This window comes from Centroberyx affinis, unplaced genomic scaffold (genome assembly GCF_046629955.1).
Source record: "Centroberyx affinis isolate AG114_WGS23_722 - 3 ecotype Tasmania unplaced genomic scaffold, CSIRO-AGI_Caff_v1 ptg000351l_1, whole genome shotgun sequence".
NCBI classification, from domain to species: Eukaryota; Metazoa; Chordata; class Actinopteri; order Beryciformes; family Berycidae; genus Centroberyx; species Centroberyx affinis.
The window spans coordinates 287,742-304,983 of NW_027279023.1; the positions used below are offsets into that span (position 1 = coordinate 287,742).

General features: G+C 41.0%; 2 protein-coding genes across 7 annotated transcripts in view; both read right to left on the reverse strand.

Annotated features, from left to right (window-relative positions):
• LOC139641168 (NACHT, LRR and PYD domains-containing protein 12-like) overlaps positions 1–17,242 on the reverse strand; it is an 83,096-nt gene that overhangs the window by 26,116 nt on the left and 39,738 nt on the right. The gene's annotated exons all lie outside the window — the stretch shown is intronic.
• The window catches only part of LOC139641172 (protein NLRC3-like), a 107,347-nt gene continuing 102,404 nt past the window's right edge, over positions 12,300–17,242 (reverse strand). The window contains exons 6-8 of the mRNA XM_071515443.1: positions 16,142–16,315; positions 15,227–15,273; positions 12,300–14,982 (exon numbers count right to left, since the gene is read on the reverse strand). Coding sequence (XP_071371544.1) covers positions 14,450–14,982; positions 15,227–15,273; positions 16,142–16,315 — 754 coding nt within the window. The 3' untranslated portion in view covers positions 12,300–14,449. The remainder of the gene's footprint in view (positions 14,983–15,226; positions 15,274–16,141; positions 16,316–17,242) is intronic.

The following is a 17,242-nucleotide window of genomic DNA, read 5'->3' on the forward strand; positions in this document are numbered from 1 at the left end:
TATGGAGAGATGGAGACAGAGAGAGAGAGAGATATGGAGAGAGAGAGAGATATGGAGAGATTGAGACTGAGAGAGAGAGAGATATGGAGAGAGAGAGAGATATGGAGAGATGGAGACAGAGAGAGAGAGAGATATGGAGAGAGAGAGAGATATGGAGAGAGAGAGACAGAGAGAGAGAGAGACAGAGAGATAAGATATACTTTTATTGTCCCCTTAGGGAAATTTGTCCTGGACTCCATGCTGTATAGAAACAGAACAAACTCAGCAGCATCACAACAAAACAAAACACACAGGCGACACAAGTCTGAAATCATCATGAGTGCGAATACATTTCCTAGCAGGTGTCATATTAGTTATTGCCTTCATAGTGTCCCATAGTTTTTCAGACTTCACTGCAAGGAAGCTGTGTTCAGTAGTCTCTTTATGTTTCCTCCTGGCCTCCTGAAGCAGGTGGTTCACTTCCTTTTGCACAATTTTCAGCTGCATTCTATCACGGTTCTTAAATGTGGTTTTTTTTGCAATTAATACAATCCTTTACCTCCTTGGTTAAGTAATGTTTGTTGTTAGGGTATACTGTTACATCTTTTTGAGGAATTACATTGTCCACACAAAACTTGATATACCTGAATTCCTTTCTGAGAACCGCCTGTATGATCCCAACCAGTCTGGCTTCAAACGCGGACACTCTACCGAGACTGCGCTCTTGTCTGTAGTGGAAACACTGCGATCAGCTGGAGCTGCCGGTCAGTCCTCTGTCCTACTGCTACTTGACCTATCGGCCGCCTTTGACACGGTGAACCACCGAATCCTCCTCTCCACACTCGCCGAGCTCGGCTTCTCAGGATCTACCCTCTGCTGGTTTGAGTCCTACCTCTCAGGGAGATCCTTTAGAGCAGGGGTCGGCAAGTACGTTTGGCCTCGGGCCAAATTTTTTCCAAGCAACTGAATGGTGGGCCAAAACATAATATCTTGGACAGAACCTTTTTTTCTACCAAACAAAACTTTTTTTTCCTAATCTATACTATTATATATTGTACAAAAGAGTAATTTAAGAAAGATATTTGTTTAAAATAAAGTAACTTGAATTTGCTACAGACTGTTATTAGTGTGTTATTACTGCTTTGTCTCCTGCTCCACTCTGTGGCTGCGTTATAAAACAGCTTATAATAGTAACCTGCTGATAATGTGATAATGTGCTGTCTTTAATCACCGACAGCCTGTCTTTTAAGACATGAATGTGTGTAAATCTCATATTTCCCCTCTCCACACAGTTAATAATAAATGTGTATCATTTCCATTTTGAAAATGACTACTTCTTTGAGCCTAACTAACGTATTGTAATAATTATTTTATGGACTCAGGATTGGATATCCGACGTACGTTACTCTCGCGTTACATCGTTACCCGCGTTATTGTGCGGGAGGTTACATTGTGTGCACAGAGACATTAGCAAAACATTGATAGCTAGCAAGACAAAATGTCACTGTCAAAAGCAATGAAAAGAAAAGTTGACAGCGAAGGTAGGACGTACAAAGAAGAATGGAAAGACAAGTATGCATTCATCTTACCTGATTTTATTAACGCCAAACCAGTCTGTCTAATCTGCAACGAAGTTGTTGCAGTTTGCAAGGAATACAATATACGACGGCACCACGACACAAAGCATGGCAAGATCAGAGATTTTCAGTGTCAACTGGCGGGCCAGATACTATTACAGGCGGGCCAGTTTTGGCCCGCGGGCCGCTAGTTGCCGACCACTGCTTTAGAGTGTCTTGGAGAGGGGAAGTGTCTAAATCCCACTACTTGTCCACAGGGGTACCTCAAGGGTCAGTGCTTGGACCCCTTCTCTTTTCATTATACACCACCTCATTGGGTGCAGTGATCCGCTCACATGGCTTCTCTTATCATTCATATGCTGACGACACCCAGCTCCTCCTGTCGTTCCCGCCAGACGACCCCACGGTCTATCGGCATGCCTCGCCGACATCTCGGCTTGGATGAAGGAACGCCACCTTCAGCTTAACTTGTCAAAGACTGAGCTCCTTGTCATCCCAGCCAGTCCCTCTATACAACAACAAATCAGTATCCAGCTCGAATCAACTGAGCTCATACCCACAAAGTCTGCCAGAAACTTGGGTGTCATGATTGATGACCAGCTAACCTTCAAGGAGCATGTGGCTTCTGTTGCTCGGTCATGCCGATTTGCTCTATACAATATCAGGAAGATCAGACCCTACCTGTCTGAGCATGCAGCACAACTCCTGGTACAGGCTCTTGTAATATCACGCCTTGACTACTGCAACTCCTTACTGGCAGGGCTCCCGGCCTGTACTTTCAAACCTCTGCAGATGATCCAGAACGCGGCGGCGCGTCTGGTCTTCAACCCCAAAAGAGCACATGTCACTCCGCTGTTCATCTCCCTCCACTGGTTCCCTGTTGCTGCCCGCATCAAGTTCAAGTCCTTGATGCTCGCCTACAAAACAATAACCAAAACGGCTCCGACCTACCTGAACTCCCTCATTCAGGTCTACGCTCCCTCCCGCTCACTACGCTCTGCCATGGAGCGGCACCTGGTGCTGCCACCACAGCAAGGCCCTAAGTCTCTAGCCAGACTCTTCTCTTCTGTGGTTCCCCGGTGGTGGAACGAGTTGCCAAACTCCATTCGATCCGCAGAATCCCTCTCTATCCTTAAGAAAAGGCTAAAGACCCAGCTCTTTAGTGAATACCTTCTTTCATAAAAAAAAAAAAAAAAAAAAAAATGTATGCACTCTATGCATTACCTCATAGCACTGCCTTGTAGCACTCCCTCGTAGCACCTTTGTCCTGTTGGACCAGAACTTAGCTCTATAGCACTTACTCTCGTTGTTCTCTTCTATCTAGAAACTTGCTTGTGTTGTATGCAAATCTCATGTGTAAGTCGCTTTGGATAAAAGCGTCTGCCAAATGTGAAATTGTAAATTGTAAATATACTCAGTAACTCATGAAAGGAGTTTCACTCAGTACAGAGGAAACCCACTTTGAGAGACTGCTGTCTCTAGTCCAGACCATCACAGTCTTGGTTTGTGGTTTACTGCTTTTGAGAGCCGTTCTGTAAGCAGGCGTGAGATGAACAGTATTGTGGTCGGAGTTTGACAAAGGAGGTTTGGCTCTGCCCACATAAGCATTGTTCACATCGCCATAGCATTTGTCAAGGGTTTTACTCTCCCGTGTTTCACACTTAACATATTGTTGGAACCCAGGAAGTGACTGTTGGAGTTTGCACTGATTGAAGTCCCCTAGAATGAAAATCGGGGCCTCTGGTGTGCGTAGTAATTGCTGGCACACACACTTAGTGATTTGTGTTGCTGCTCTTGCGGCGTTGCCATTGGGGGGAACAGAAACTGTGCAAAGGATAATGTTCGTGAACTCCCTTGGTAGACATAGAGGTCTGAAGCTTAAACACATGAGTTCTTCATTGTTATTGCAAACAGTCTTCCATACCGTGTATTGTCTGCACCAATTCAATTCAATGTGCTTTATTGGCATGAAAGTTCACAGACTATATTGCCAAAGCATCAAGATGAATATCAGTCTAGGTGTGTGTGTGTGTGTGTGTGTGTGTGTGTGTGTGTGTGTGTGTGTGTGAGAGAGAGAGAGTCAGTGTCTGGACAGAGGAACTGGGTTGCTGTGTGTTCAGCTCCTGAACCCAGAGCCTCCATCACAGACTGAGGATCAGTAAACTATGTGAAGGAATTAATGTTTGTTTGTAACAAGGGTTACACATATTTTATATGCAGTACACAATAACATTCAAAGAGAAAAATATCAAATATGTGGGGTTTCAAGATATTGAGAGATTAAGATTATGTCAATAAAAAAGAAAAGAAAAAAGACATAAATAAATCATTAAATAAATAAATAAAATAAAATAAAAGTGTATTGGTCGGGGGGGGGGGGGGGGGGGTGTATGATGAAAAAAATCCTAATTTAAGTTCCTAGCATCAATATCTTTTGTGTTTTGTGCCTCTGACCCATGGTGGGTCCCTCCACTTTGACCCTTTTCTTTAGGCAAATTTGTGAAATTTCGAGACATTTCTGAACACCAATTACTGAATCACTGACTGACATAAAGCCATGAAACTGTATGTATTGGCTGTCCAAGAAATTCATTTTCAAGAAGTCATTTTTGTTTCCTCTCATCATTATTCAAACATTTGTCTCGTCTTGTTACTGAAGAGGAAATCCTGGCTGCAGGTGAACTTTGGTATCAAACTGAAGGTAAGGAGTCGTCTGTCATGTGATTTGTTTTTCATGGACGTGCCGCCTGTCACATGACAGATTTTATCTTTCATCATACACACAGCAGGAACTGGACACAAGAAACCTGACAAATCTGAGGATTGGGCCGAGGACGCCGGTTGAGTTCAGAATGACATGCAGAAGTTCATATACATGTATTCATATGGTATATGTTTATATGAGCTTCTGCATGTTTGTATAGTGTGTACATAGTCTGTGTGTATAGTATCTGTGTGTGTAGTGTGTATATGTGTATATCATGCATATAGTACAGGTGCAGACTGATCTCACAGAAAAACGTGAAATGAACACGACTCGTTAACAGCGAATTATTGTGTCGGTGGAACGTAAAGTGTTAAATTTACGTGTTCCCAGCACAAAACGGTTACGTGAAGGAGACACGACTGTAAACAGGAAGTAGTGTGACACTGAAGCAGCACGGAGGCCAGTGAGGCTGTTGGGGTCGGCGGGGTGGACGGGCGTATGAGTTTGCCTTTGATGTCGGCGACCGGGGTTCAACTCCCAGCATGTACAAAGGACATTTCAACCCTAAATCACATTTTCATTTTTAACTAACGTTTTTCTTATTTAACCTGGGGCTGGGCAATATAACGATATTATATCGATATCGTGATATGAGACTAGATATCGTCTTATATTTTGGATATGGTAATATGGTGATATGGCATAAGTGTCTTTTCCTGGTTTTAAAGGCTGCATTACAGTAAAGTGATGTCATTTTCTGAACTTACCAGACTGTTCTAGCTGTTCTATTATTTGCCTTTACCCACTTAGTCATTATATCCACATTACTGATGATTATTTATCAAAAATCTCATTGTGTAAATATTTTGTGAAAGCACCAATAGTCATCCCTACAATATTGTTGCAATATCGATACCGAGATATTTGGTCAAAAATATTGTGATATTTGATTTTGTCCGTATCATATATTTAGTTTGATCACAGTCTTGTTTTAATAAAAGTGTTTGTGACATCTCACATGTGGCTTTGACTTACAACTGAACATTTAGCCCACTTCGTAGAAAATACAGAGATATATATTGTGTATCGCCATTCAGTCTAAAAATACAGAGATATGATTTTTGGTCCATATCGCCCAGCTCTAACCTTAACCAAGTTGTTCTAGTTGCCTAAATGTAACCCTAACCTTTACCCTAACCTAAATCAAAATGTTTTACTTGCCTAAACTTAACCGTTAGCCAACCTTTGGGACGTAGTTCAATTCGTTGCGGGGAACGTAATTCAGTTTGTGGTGGAGAAACGTTTTTTCCCGTAACACGTGTCCACAGCACGTAAATCACTGTTTTAGAGTTGTCACGTTTGTGGAGAAACTCGGGGGTCTGGACCCAAACGCAGACCGGCACACAGAGAACCGGGGTTACGTAAAAGCTTTTAATGGGGAACAGAGGCAAAGAACAAAATGAAGCAGGTAATCCAAAAAGGCAAGAACTCAAAGAGGCCGACAGGCAAAAGGCAAAACTAAACAAACAAGGAGTCCAAGGCTGGCAGGTAGTTAGAGGAAAAGACTTACTAAACGAACACAGGGAATCAGGGCAGGTAACCAGGCAGGGAACACGAGGAACACGACACATAACAAAATGACAAACTGGCAACACACACTGAAAAACACAGCCTATATATACAGACAGGGACTAATGACACACGAGGAACAGCTGGCAGGAGGGGAGAGAGTCCGGGAGCCAATCGGCTGGAAACAGGCAGGTGAAGGGGGAACAGAGAAACAGGACTAACGGGCCGATGGCTGACAGGTGTGTGTGTGCTGAAGGAAGGAAAGTCCGAGGACATCTGGTGGCTGGCAGGAGGATGGCAGGACTGGGCAGTGAAAGGAGAGGTTGACCAGGACACAGGGGCAGACAGGAGCAGATCATGACAAGAGTTTGTGTTCATTTCACGTATTTGTGTGAGATCATGTTGTATAGGTGTACTGTGTGTGTGTGTGTATAGTGTGTGTATAGTGTATTGTGTGAGCATATGTGAGTGTGTGTGTGCTGGTCTGTGCTCTGCTGAACTGATGGAGGACGACACAGAAATGGAATTGCCTTCCACATGTGATGACAACTAAATGCTGATGTGGTTAAAATAACAAGTCAAGGGACACGCGCACACACACACACACACACACACACACACACACACACACACACACCTCTCTGTTGCCTGTCTCCTGTCTCAGCTGTCTGTCCCTGTAATGTCCGTCCCCAGAACATCCAGGAAACCTGCTGGGAACGTTTCCCTAACTTTCCTAATATCCCGCGGCTCTCCGAGGCCCAGAGTGAAAACCATGAGACGTTCTGGCAGTGCAGAGTCCTCCAGTGATGCTGCTTTGTCATTGTAACCCAGTAGGAAGCTGAGTCCCATAAATATTTTATTTTTACTTTATTATTTTCTTTTACTAAAAGGAAAAGCAATCACTTTTTCTTTTAATATTTTCTTTTATTAACACGAAAAGAAGTTAATCTGCCACTCAAATGCCTTTTACCAAAATTGTAGTTCCTTATTGGTTAGGAATAGTCAGTACTAATCCCTATTGGAGCAGAAACTCTAGATCCCGCCTCCTTCCCACAGGCTAGAGGGGAATGTGCAGAGAGAGGGAGAGAGACAAGGACGCCACTGAAAGAAGAGATTAAAAGATAGGAAAAAAAAATAGTTTAAAAGTAGAACAAGTCGAGGCAGATGTTGTTTAATTCCAAAGTTTAAAGTGAATTATAATGCCCAGAGTACATGAATGTGACTGCTTTAATTGAATAGAAATATGTGTGTATTGTTAAATTGAATGAAAAAGGGTAAATGTCATGATTGAAACAGTTGTAGCTTGTTTTGGAGTTTATATTTGCCGGTCTTTGGCTTGGAGGTATGCATTGCTCCGTGAGCATATGAGGCAGTGGCCTGTCTTTCCTTTCAGCTGTTGGCTCCACCCAGGTTCCTCGCTCTGCCCTTTTTCTCTACTGCGCAAACTGCAATCTCTGGCTCCAAAACATGGAAACCCAATCTCCAGGCTTCAAAACGGCCCTTCAGAAGCCAATGGGTGACGTCACACTCACTGCTCCATCTGTTACAGTCTATGGTTCAGTCCAGTGCAACCATTTAACCTTCCTAAATAATAATGATGTGTTTCAGCATTACTTGGTAATGATACACAATCATTTAAACAGACTAATACTGGTCATTTACAGGCTTTTAAAGTAGGAAATCTATTTATGTACTAGCAATAGTATTCATAACTTATGAATCAGATATAAAATAGCTAACGTATCTAGTAGCAGTTAGCGTTAGCATGTTAACATTAACATCAGTGTCTTAGTGTTTTGGAGTAGAGACTAGGGCTAAAGACAAGACAGTTTACTGTGTCACAGTAATCTACATGTGGAAACAAATCCACCTTATCACACTATTCACTTTTACTGAGAACCAAGGCCGGTGGTAGCTATGGGCAGGAGTGGCTCAGCCCACCCAAACGTGCGTCTTGCCCACCCAATCAAAAGTTAAGAAAAATAGTTTTTTTTGTTCAGCCAATGGAAAAATAGCACAGAAAATACCAGTACTGTTTCTAACTTCTGATTGGGTGGGCAGCCTACAGCCCGCCTCCAAAGTCGCCCACTGCCTCTTCAGTTCAGTTCAGTTCAATTCAATTCAATTCAATTCAATTCAATTCAATTCAATTCAATTCAATTCAGTTCAGTTCAGTTCAGTTCAGTTCAGTTCAGTTCAATTCAATTCAATTCAATTCAATTCAGTTCAGTTCAATAGGCTTTACTGGCATGACATTTGACATGTGTTGCCAAAGCACAATTACAATTATGAAAGACAATGTTAAGGCATTAAATTAACAAAAAATAATGTGAATAACAATATTGGTTAACAGAATAAACTAGATATGTTAGTGGGGATAATACAAGATATCTATTATTCAATAGATAACAAAAGAAAATCTACTGATAATAAAATTAAATAAAGAGATGTTAATAGTAGGGATAATACAAGACAGCCATTAGTCTATAAATAACAACATAAAAACAAAAAAAAACAAAAAACAAAAGGAGATGGTGGCGGTAAGTAGAACATGGTAAGTACAAGTATATTTATAAATGTCTATCTGTAAGGAAGCTTTTCCTGAGTTGCATAAATTGTATGTAACAGCTGGTAATTGGTGTGTCTTCAGCATCATGTGAGAGTTCCTTCTCCACACTGTCACGAGTCCTAACCCCCTATCGTCGCACCATGTTACGTGAAAGAAAGAGGAGTTTGGTGATCTTGGCCCATGAGAAATCAACAACAAATACCTTAGACATGGATGAGTTTGTGCCAAGGGAAACAGGAGACTGATGTTGTAGATAGATAGATAGATAGATAGATAGATAGATAGATAGATAGATAGATAGATAGATAGAAATAAAGAAATGGATATATGACTGATATACTGTGTGGATTTTCAGGTTGCTGTTGGATGTACCTAACAAAGTGAAAAAGAAAAAAGAAAAAAAAGTTTTATAAAGGCCCAATCTCAAACCAGCCCCTACCCACCACCACTTCACTACCAAGTGTCACTCCAAATCAAGTTACACTGGCAGCTGTGGAGGTGCCCTCTGATGAAGGGGGAGGGTAGAAATAAATTGACAAACTACGGGACGCCCTCGCCACTCTACCGGAAGAATTGGAAGCGGTCATCATCACCATGGCGACCGATAGACGTCCGAAACCATGAGAACGAATGTGAAGGAAACTGGACTTTTTTATGTTTGCGTGCATAAAGGCCTTTATGGGTTTGCTACAAGTCAGCGACCTGAGGGACAAAGTGATATTCTCCTTTTTTAGTTTTAAACTTTCCACACATTCCGTGATTTAGTTTGAGGCTGTAGAGTCAGCGTGAGGAAGACAAAGCTGTGTGTGAATGATCACAAATACCTGACAAAGTAGAGAGACGGAACTTAACATTTGTCTGGTGTTTCCTCCGGTCTCCTGTTGCAGGTGCGCTTCCTGCTAGCCGACGTTCGGCCCGATCCCAGGCTGCGGTCCAATAGTCTTTTTGCTTAGGAAGGTTCCTAACTGAGTGAAATGACCCGGAAGTATCTAAGTGGCAGCCATGATAAGAGCTGTTCCAATCTCTAAATGCTAAGGAAAGGTGCTTCAACGCTTCCTTACTTGGCTCCTTTAGCATAGGAGACACTGGACCATCCTTTACGAAAGGAAAGGAGATAGTGCCGTCCCACAATTCCTTGCGGCAGCGACATTCGGCCGTTCACGAAAACAATCGATCAACATGACCGACAAGGAACGCAGATCATCAGGCAAGTTACCGTTGCTTATTAAGCATTTTCCATCTTATGCCATAACTCGCTAATATGCTTTGAACTTTCAACAATATGTTAAACCCAGAGAACTATAAACGTTACGCTGCTGTTGTAAAATGATCAAAGTGAAGTTGTCAAGTTCTATTTTAAGAATATGTGCAGGTTCCCCACTTGAAGGAGACTGATACATCTACCTGAAGGTTGTTAACTGGATTCCACTCAATGACCAAAAAACATCTTTTCCTGTTTCTCCTTTTATTTTGGCAGGTTCAGCAGTTTAGTTTGACAGCTCAGTTAAATAGTTCCATTAGTTCCGTTAGTCATTAGGTAAAAAACCTTTGAATAGAAGAAAAACAGAAAAAGAAAATATATATGTACGCTAGTGCAAATAAATGTAAATAAGCAACAGAAAAATACACACATTTGTAAATATTGCAAAAGAAATGTCTAACATTAAGCATCAGTGCCTTATTTCACTTAATTTATACATTTTCCCACATTAAATGCAAGCAAAGCTAACCACCGCTTAACATCAGGTAATGTATACATTTTATTGTATTTTAACATTATTTATAATCATATTTATTCAAAGTAATATTCAATTATGCAGTCCTTTTAAACAACCATTTTTTAATCCTTCATAAACCCATAACATGTTGTAGCTAAAAACCTGTGCAGCTATTGCACCATTCCTAGTTTTAGCATCCATTCTTTCCACCACGTTTTTGCAATGAACAAATAATCAACACTTTCTATCATCACCATTCACCGTGCTTCTACTTGACAAACACCATCAGACTCGCGATTAGATTTACAACCAATAGACAACAACTTCTACAAATAGACAAACTGGCTCGGTAGCAGCAGTGATCTCCGCCAGGAAAACAGTCCCTCAAACTATTTTAAAGTTCAGCATCTTACCGGCTGCCTCTCCGGATTTTGTAGACGTCCCGTCCTGCACAGTCTTACCGCAGCTCACAATGCTGTTACGAAACCCTTGACAGCATCTTCTCCTATAGCTACTAGCTAATAGCTACTATACTATACTAGCGCTGTGTTTGTTAGCATGATACTTTTTTTTTTTTTTTTTTTTACAACAATACGTTTTATTATAAAATGCCATGGTATATGTTGTCTTACAGTCATACAGAGATTTATATATATATATATCAACATAGCCTATATAACAGATTTTTTTTTTTTTTATTCATTTATTAACAAAAAGCATGGTAAACAAATAAATAAACAAACATGTAAAGCCAGGGGATCAGAACACTGACAGAAATCATGAATCAGTTTACAAAAATGTTATACAGGGTACATAAATGTATAGTTTTACGTCACTATCTCCCGTCAATTAATCAATTTGTAATTTACTCTTTGTTTGCCCTTTTGTCTAAACAGCATTATTAAACTAAAATGAAAAAAATGTTGATGAATAATGTTAAATAGCCATAGGTATATGTTTTGTGACACTGCAAAGTTTATACTGTGCTAATGGATGTAGAAAATACTCTTCAGTCTACTAGAGGTTAACCTGCACTACATCATTACAATATGTAAAATATGTAAATGTATAGTTTTAATAGCTTTCCTATTTTTAGAATATAGGATTGTAGAAATGTATTGTTTGATTTCATTTACAAAGATTCAAAAAGATGGTTTATGATTGGAAAATTTAGCTTTATGAATATGTGATTTTGCCAGTAAAAGAATCAAATTGATGATATAGTATTTATCTGCTTTGGTAGAAGTGTAAGTAAAAAAAACAAACAATACATTTTCATAGGAAAGGGAGAATTCAGAATCAATACAGTGGGAAATGAATGTACAAACATCTTGCCAAAAAATGCAAGAGTGGGGACATGACCAAAATAAATGACATATATCTTCTGGTACCAGTTGACAAAATGAGCAGTCCACATCAATGTCCTTTTTATATCTTTGTAGAAACATCTTGGAGGGATAAAAACGGTGAATCATTTTAAAAGACACTTCCTTAACCTTATTTATAACCATATATTTAGAAGGTAAGCACCAGATTTTCTTCCAGTTCAGGTCTGAATTAAAATTATTCCAGTAAGAGACTACATTTGGAACAGAGACCCTTTCTCTTTGAAACAAAGCTCGTATATCACGGTTATTATTGCACTTTTTAGAGGAGAAACAGATCCGACCAACACTAGTAACAACAGGATCCAGTGGTAGTAAAGTCAGTTCTGATGCTACTGAGTTTCTAAGAAGCATTAAGACACCAGAAGGGATTGCATCAAAAACTAAGGCATATTCCCTTGGAGGTATAGGAATACCATAGTTGTCTAGAAGTTCGGAGTATGACATTAATGCGCCACTAGAATTGAGGAGCTGATTAACCAGACAAATTCCATGGACAAACCAGTTTTCCAAGAATAACGATTTGTGTTTATATAATATGTCTCTATTGTTCCAGATGTAGTACCTGTGGGGGGAAAAATTATGTTTATAAAGTAAAGACCAGGCAAGGAGCATTTGTTTGTGAAAATTTGACAATTTTAAGGGGATTTTTTCAATATTGTAGCTGCAAAGTAAAACAAATTTAAGGCCTCCAAGTTTTGAAAACAAGTAATTAGGGATAAAACTTAAACTTACTTTATTTATTTATTTATTTATACACATATATCTCTTTTAATTTCTAAAAGTTGTTTTTTTTTCTAGGTTCCAATATGTTCCAGAAAACTCCAGTTTGACTTGACAGAAGTTAACGTTGTAGCGTAACCTCTGCTCAGTTTGCATTAGTTATTTCTTCATTCTGAGCGTTGTTGTATTGCAGCCTTTAGGAATATCATTCATTCATTTTTGCACAGATGCTGAAACCCTTGCCTTACTGTAATAAAGGCCTGTATCAGCCAGAACAAATTCAAAGCACAATAAAGTCAATATTTCAAGGTGTTTACTGAGTTGTGTGGTGGTTCTTAAGCTATTATATGCATAGGCTTATAATCAGATCATAATCAGCATATTAACCAGAACACAGAAGTCTGTCTTTCAAGAAAAAGGGATATGAGACGTTTTTAGCCAGATGATGTTTTTAATTCAACATGTTTGAAACTTAAGAATGATGATATGTACAGTAGTAGATTTGTAGGCCTAACATGTTATGCCTATCTTGCATGAATTTAACAATTATTTTCATACAATCAAACAAATTGGGATTCATGTGGATAAATATGAGTGGACAGGAGGCTGAGCGTGAGCAACCATTCTCAATGTGAAAACCATTTCCTTTCACTTTAGTGACTGGTAGCCTATATTCCTTTTTATTTCAATTCCAACCTTGGTGATGAAGCGATATTTTTCACCGGGTCGTCCACGTTTCTACAGCCTGCATGAAACACGGTAAGAACACACGGGGTGAAGTGTCTAAGATGCTTTTAGTCGTCCATCTTGGGAACTGCGGTTGTCTTTTCCTAAGTCCTTATGAATTCTCCTTCACGTCTTTCCTTGACCTCATGACCTTTTCCAAAGAGGTCAAGGAGAAGTGGTTAGGAACAGGAGTCAGGACGTATTTTTTTGACTATTGGACCGCAGCCCCAGTGTCCCCCTACAGACTGACCCTGAGCCTCACAGACTGAACTGAGTCACCTGTGTGTTCAGCTGTAGAGCCTGAGTGTGAGAAGTCATGAGGCTCCAAACGGTTCAGGAGGAACGGGACGGCACTTTGTGGCGTCACGTGTTGCCATGACGACGTCAGACGTCACTATCTCCCGTCAATTAATCAATTTGTAATTTACTCTTTGTTTGCCCTTTTGTCTAAACAGCATTATTAAACTAAAATTAAAAAAATGTTGATGAATAATGTTAAACAGCCGTAGGTATATGTTTTGTGACACTGCAAAGTTTATACTGTGCTAATGGATGTAGAAAATACTCTTCAGTCTACTAGAGGTTAACCTGCACTACATCATTACAATATGTAAAATATGTAAAAAAAAAAAAAAAGAAACAGTAGGAGGCACGTTGAAAGCAAACGGTATAGTTTTCTTTCAGCTGGATTCACTTTGTCCGTTTGCCTCATGAAAAGAGTTAAGTGTTCCTAATATTTTGTCCAGTCTGTGTACATGTCCACATGTCACCAGAGGGGTCAGAGGTCAGAGGTCAGCAACCTGTCACATGACAAGCAGCTGCTGATCTCACTGAGCTAGAAGCAGCTGAGAAGCTTCATCCATCACATTATTTATATCGGAGTTGAAACTGCTGATGATAACTGTGTGTGTGTGTGTGTGTGTGTGTGTGTGTGTGTGTGTGTTGGTCCCTCCCTGTCCCTCAGAGTCAGAGTCTATCTGCCCCCTAGTGGCCGTTAGGAGACTTTCACTCTCTCACAGTTGAAACTGCTTGTTGGAAAAGATGAAGACCAAACAATGTTCATTTAGGAGAAATTTTCATTCTGACAAACAATTACAGAAAACTAGATAGAAGTTTATATCTTGGAATGATGAGATGACAATAAAATACCAAATGTTGCTACAGAAAGATATTTCAACCTGTCAATCATCAACAACAGACTCTAAGATGAACAACCATAACTTGATTCTGTCTGGTTTCATTTCTCATTCATTTCATTTTCACAATAAAATGTCCATGTTCTTGTTGTTAAAACCCTGTTCAGTTACCCAACACACACAATACACTCTATTTAGTAAAGTGTGTGTGTTTGTGTATGTGTGTGTGTGTGTGTGTGTGCCCGCGTGTGTGTGTGTGTGTGTGTCTGTGTGTGTGTGTGCGTGTGATCCTGTACAGAGTGAACCATCATCTCAGCAGCTGTCTTTGGTCAGCAGTGTGAGTGTTTCTCTCTCCCTCCTCTATCTGACAAAAGACACTGAGGAACCAGACCCAGACCGGATCCTAAACCCAGGATAGAGTGGTTCAGTGAATGTGGAGTGGAAGCTGTGGATGTGGATCAGTGTGTCAGAGGAAACTCTGTAGAAGGACAGAGAGCCAGCAGGCCAGTCCAGATACACTGCTACTCTGTTAGAGTCAGAGGAGGAGAGGGAAGGTATGAATGTGAATCTGTTATTGTGCCAGACAGAGTAACTGTTACCATAGCAGATCAGACTCCAGGACTTTTCATTCCCTCCAAGCCTGCAGTCAGCACCCACTCCTCTCCTACTGATTCCTCTGTAAGTCACTCCTATATCAACAACTCCTTCCCACTCGACCTCCCAGTAACAGCGACCAGTCAGACCATTTCTACACAGCAGCTGTTCCCAGCAGTCAAATCTCTCTGGGTGATCAGGATATGGCTGCTCCTCTCTCACCCTCGTCACCTTTCTGTCTTCAGACAGGAAGAGGTTTCTGTGTGCTGTGTTTGGGTCCAGTGTGAGTTCACAGGCATCTGATAAGAGAACAAGACTCAATACAGCAGCAGCTTCTCATCTAATACACCTGTTGTGTTTATTATTGGTTGATTTATTAACAGATTGACTGTTCATTTCTTCAGTTTCATGATGACACATTTTGTCAGCCATCTTTCTTCAGAGTAGGATTTGAATGAATAGATGTCACACATGAGCTTTCTATTTAAATAGAAACTGAATGTGCTGCTTTGTTTTCATGAATCAAACTAAATACACGCTTACACTTCCTCAGACCTGGTTTCAACCACCGCACTGCATCATGGTCCACACTGGGGGGGGGAGGTAAATAAAGTCAGACAGCATAATCTCTTTGATAATGAACAAATAACCTTCATAACCTTCCATATGAGTGATTTTCCAGACGCCGTCACTCATATCCTCCATTCAACATGAAACAATATTCCTCAGCTTCTCAGCAGCTCCGTTCACACTGAATTTATGAATCAGAGTGAATGTTCATATGTTGGTACAGACTGGAGCAGAGCGGAGTAAAACCACCAGACCGAGTCTGTACGGTAACAGGAGTCGCTCCACTCCTGTAAATAATGTCTGTAACCATAGTAACGTTTACCGCAGACCAATATGGCGGCTCCCGTCGCCTGTGTTTTCAGTCTACTGGACACCAGTAACACCAGTAACCAGAGGCGTCAGTTTGTCCATCAGATTTGAATAAACCTCCACCGACAGCGGCGTGGTTTTCTCTTCTTCCACCTCATGAACTTGATACTTTAAAGAGACGCAACATTTGGCCTCAAGACACAGAACTGGTGGAGCAGCTGCAGGAAACAGACTGATAGAAAATGTGAGAACGTCTCAACTCTTCCCTCCGTCTCTTTCAAATTAACGACGATAAAGTTACGTAACGTAACGAGCGGCCGTCCGGTCCGGTTCCGGTTCACGCTACTCGGACCGACCGGATCCGCTCTCGGATTCGGTATCGACACCCGAACGTTTCGGGTAGCGAGTTCGGTCGTAGAAAGCTTCGCTCTCCTTAATAACCGAACCGTGTGTGAACCGAACGGGACGAAGCTCCGATGAGGAGCGACGGCTGTATTTAGCCGCGGTGCGGACGCAGCCGGTCTGACAGAGAAAATGTGTGTGACTCTCAGCCTTCTAGCGGACGTGGCCTCTCCGTACCTGAGAGAGTCCGGTCTCCGGTGTGGATCCTCCGGTCCAGCAGAGAGCAGCTTCACTCCTGAGGCTCCTGGATGATTGTAGCTCAGGTCCAGCTCTCTCAGATGGGAGGGGTTGGAGCTCAGAGCTGAGGCCAGAGAAGCACAGCCTTCCTCTGTGAGCCGACAGCCTGACAGCCTGCACACACACACACACACACACACACACACACACACACACACACACACACACACACACACAGACACACACACACACACACACACACACACACACACACACACACACAAAGAGACACACACACACATAGAGAGAGAGAGAGAGAGACACACACACACACACACACAGACAGACACACACACACACACACAGACACACACACACAAACACACACACACAGAGAGATGTGGTGATTAAACAATATTGATTACATTTTCCTGGATTTCAAAATAAAAGCAGCTTGAAAATGTTCAATAATATTGATCACAGCAGAGTTTCTCTCTTAAAACATAATTCTGGTTCTTTTCAACCTGGACCTTGTTTTCCTAGTTTTAGTCATGAAGATTGATGGATTCAACATTTCATCACTTCCTTCATTGTAGAGTTTTACGTAGCTTCAGTTAAATTAATATTCCACTTAGTTTCAACATGAACTTATTTATTTGAGAAGCAGAATATAATCTACTGACCAAGACCAGATGCAGCTGGACCAGTTTGTAGTTCAGATTTTTACTTCCCATTCATTTGAATGGAAACTGCCATTGAACACGTTGGTGAACAGATTCAACAGCAGATCCTGCTGCTGTGATTTTTAATTGACGTTTGGTCCGACTATTTAGTTGAAAGGATGGGGTCGCACACGATGGAAAGTTACTTTGTTAAGCACTTATTTTATTTCATAACAGAACGTTTTCGGCCCTCCGGCTTTCATCAGTGTCTGATAGTAACTCATCTTTTTCCTCTATATGTAGGGAAACTTCATTGTCACAGGTGTGTGGAAAGACACAGGTGATGTCATCATCTCAACATGATCTTGGTACAACATTGAATCAACAAAATAAGAGGCTTCAAAGTATTTCATACATGCAGACACCACTTTCAAAACAC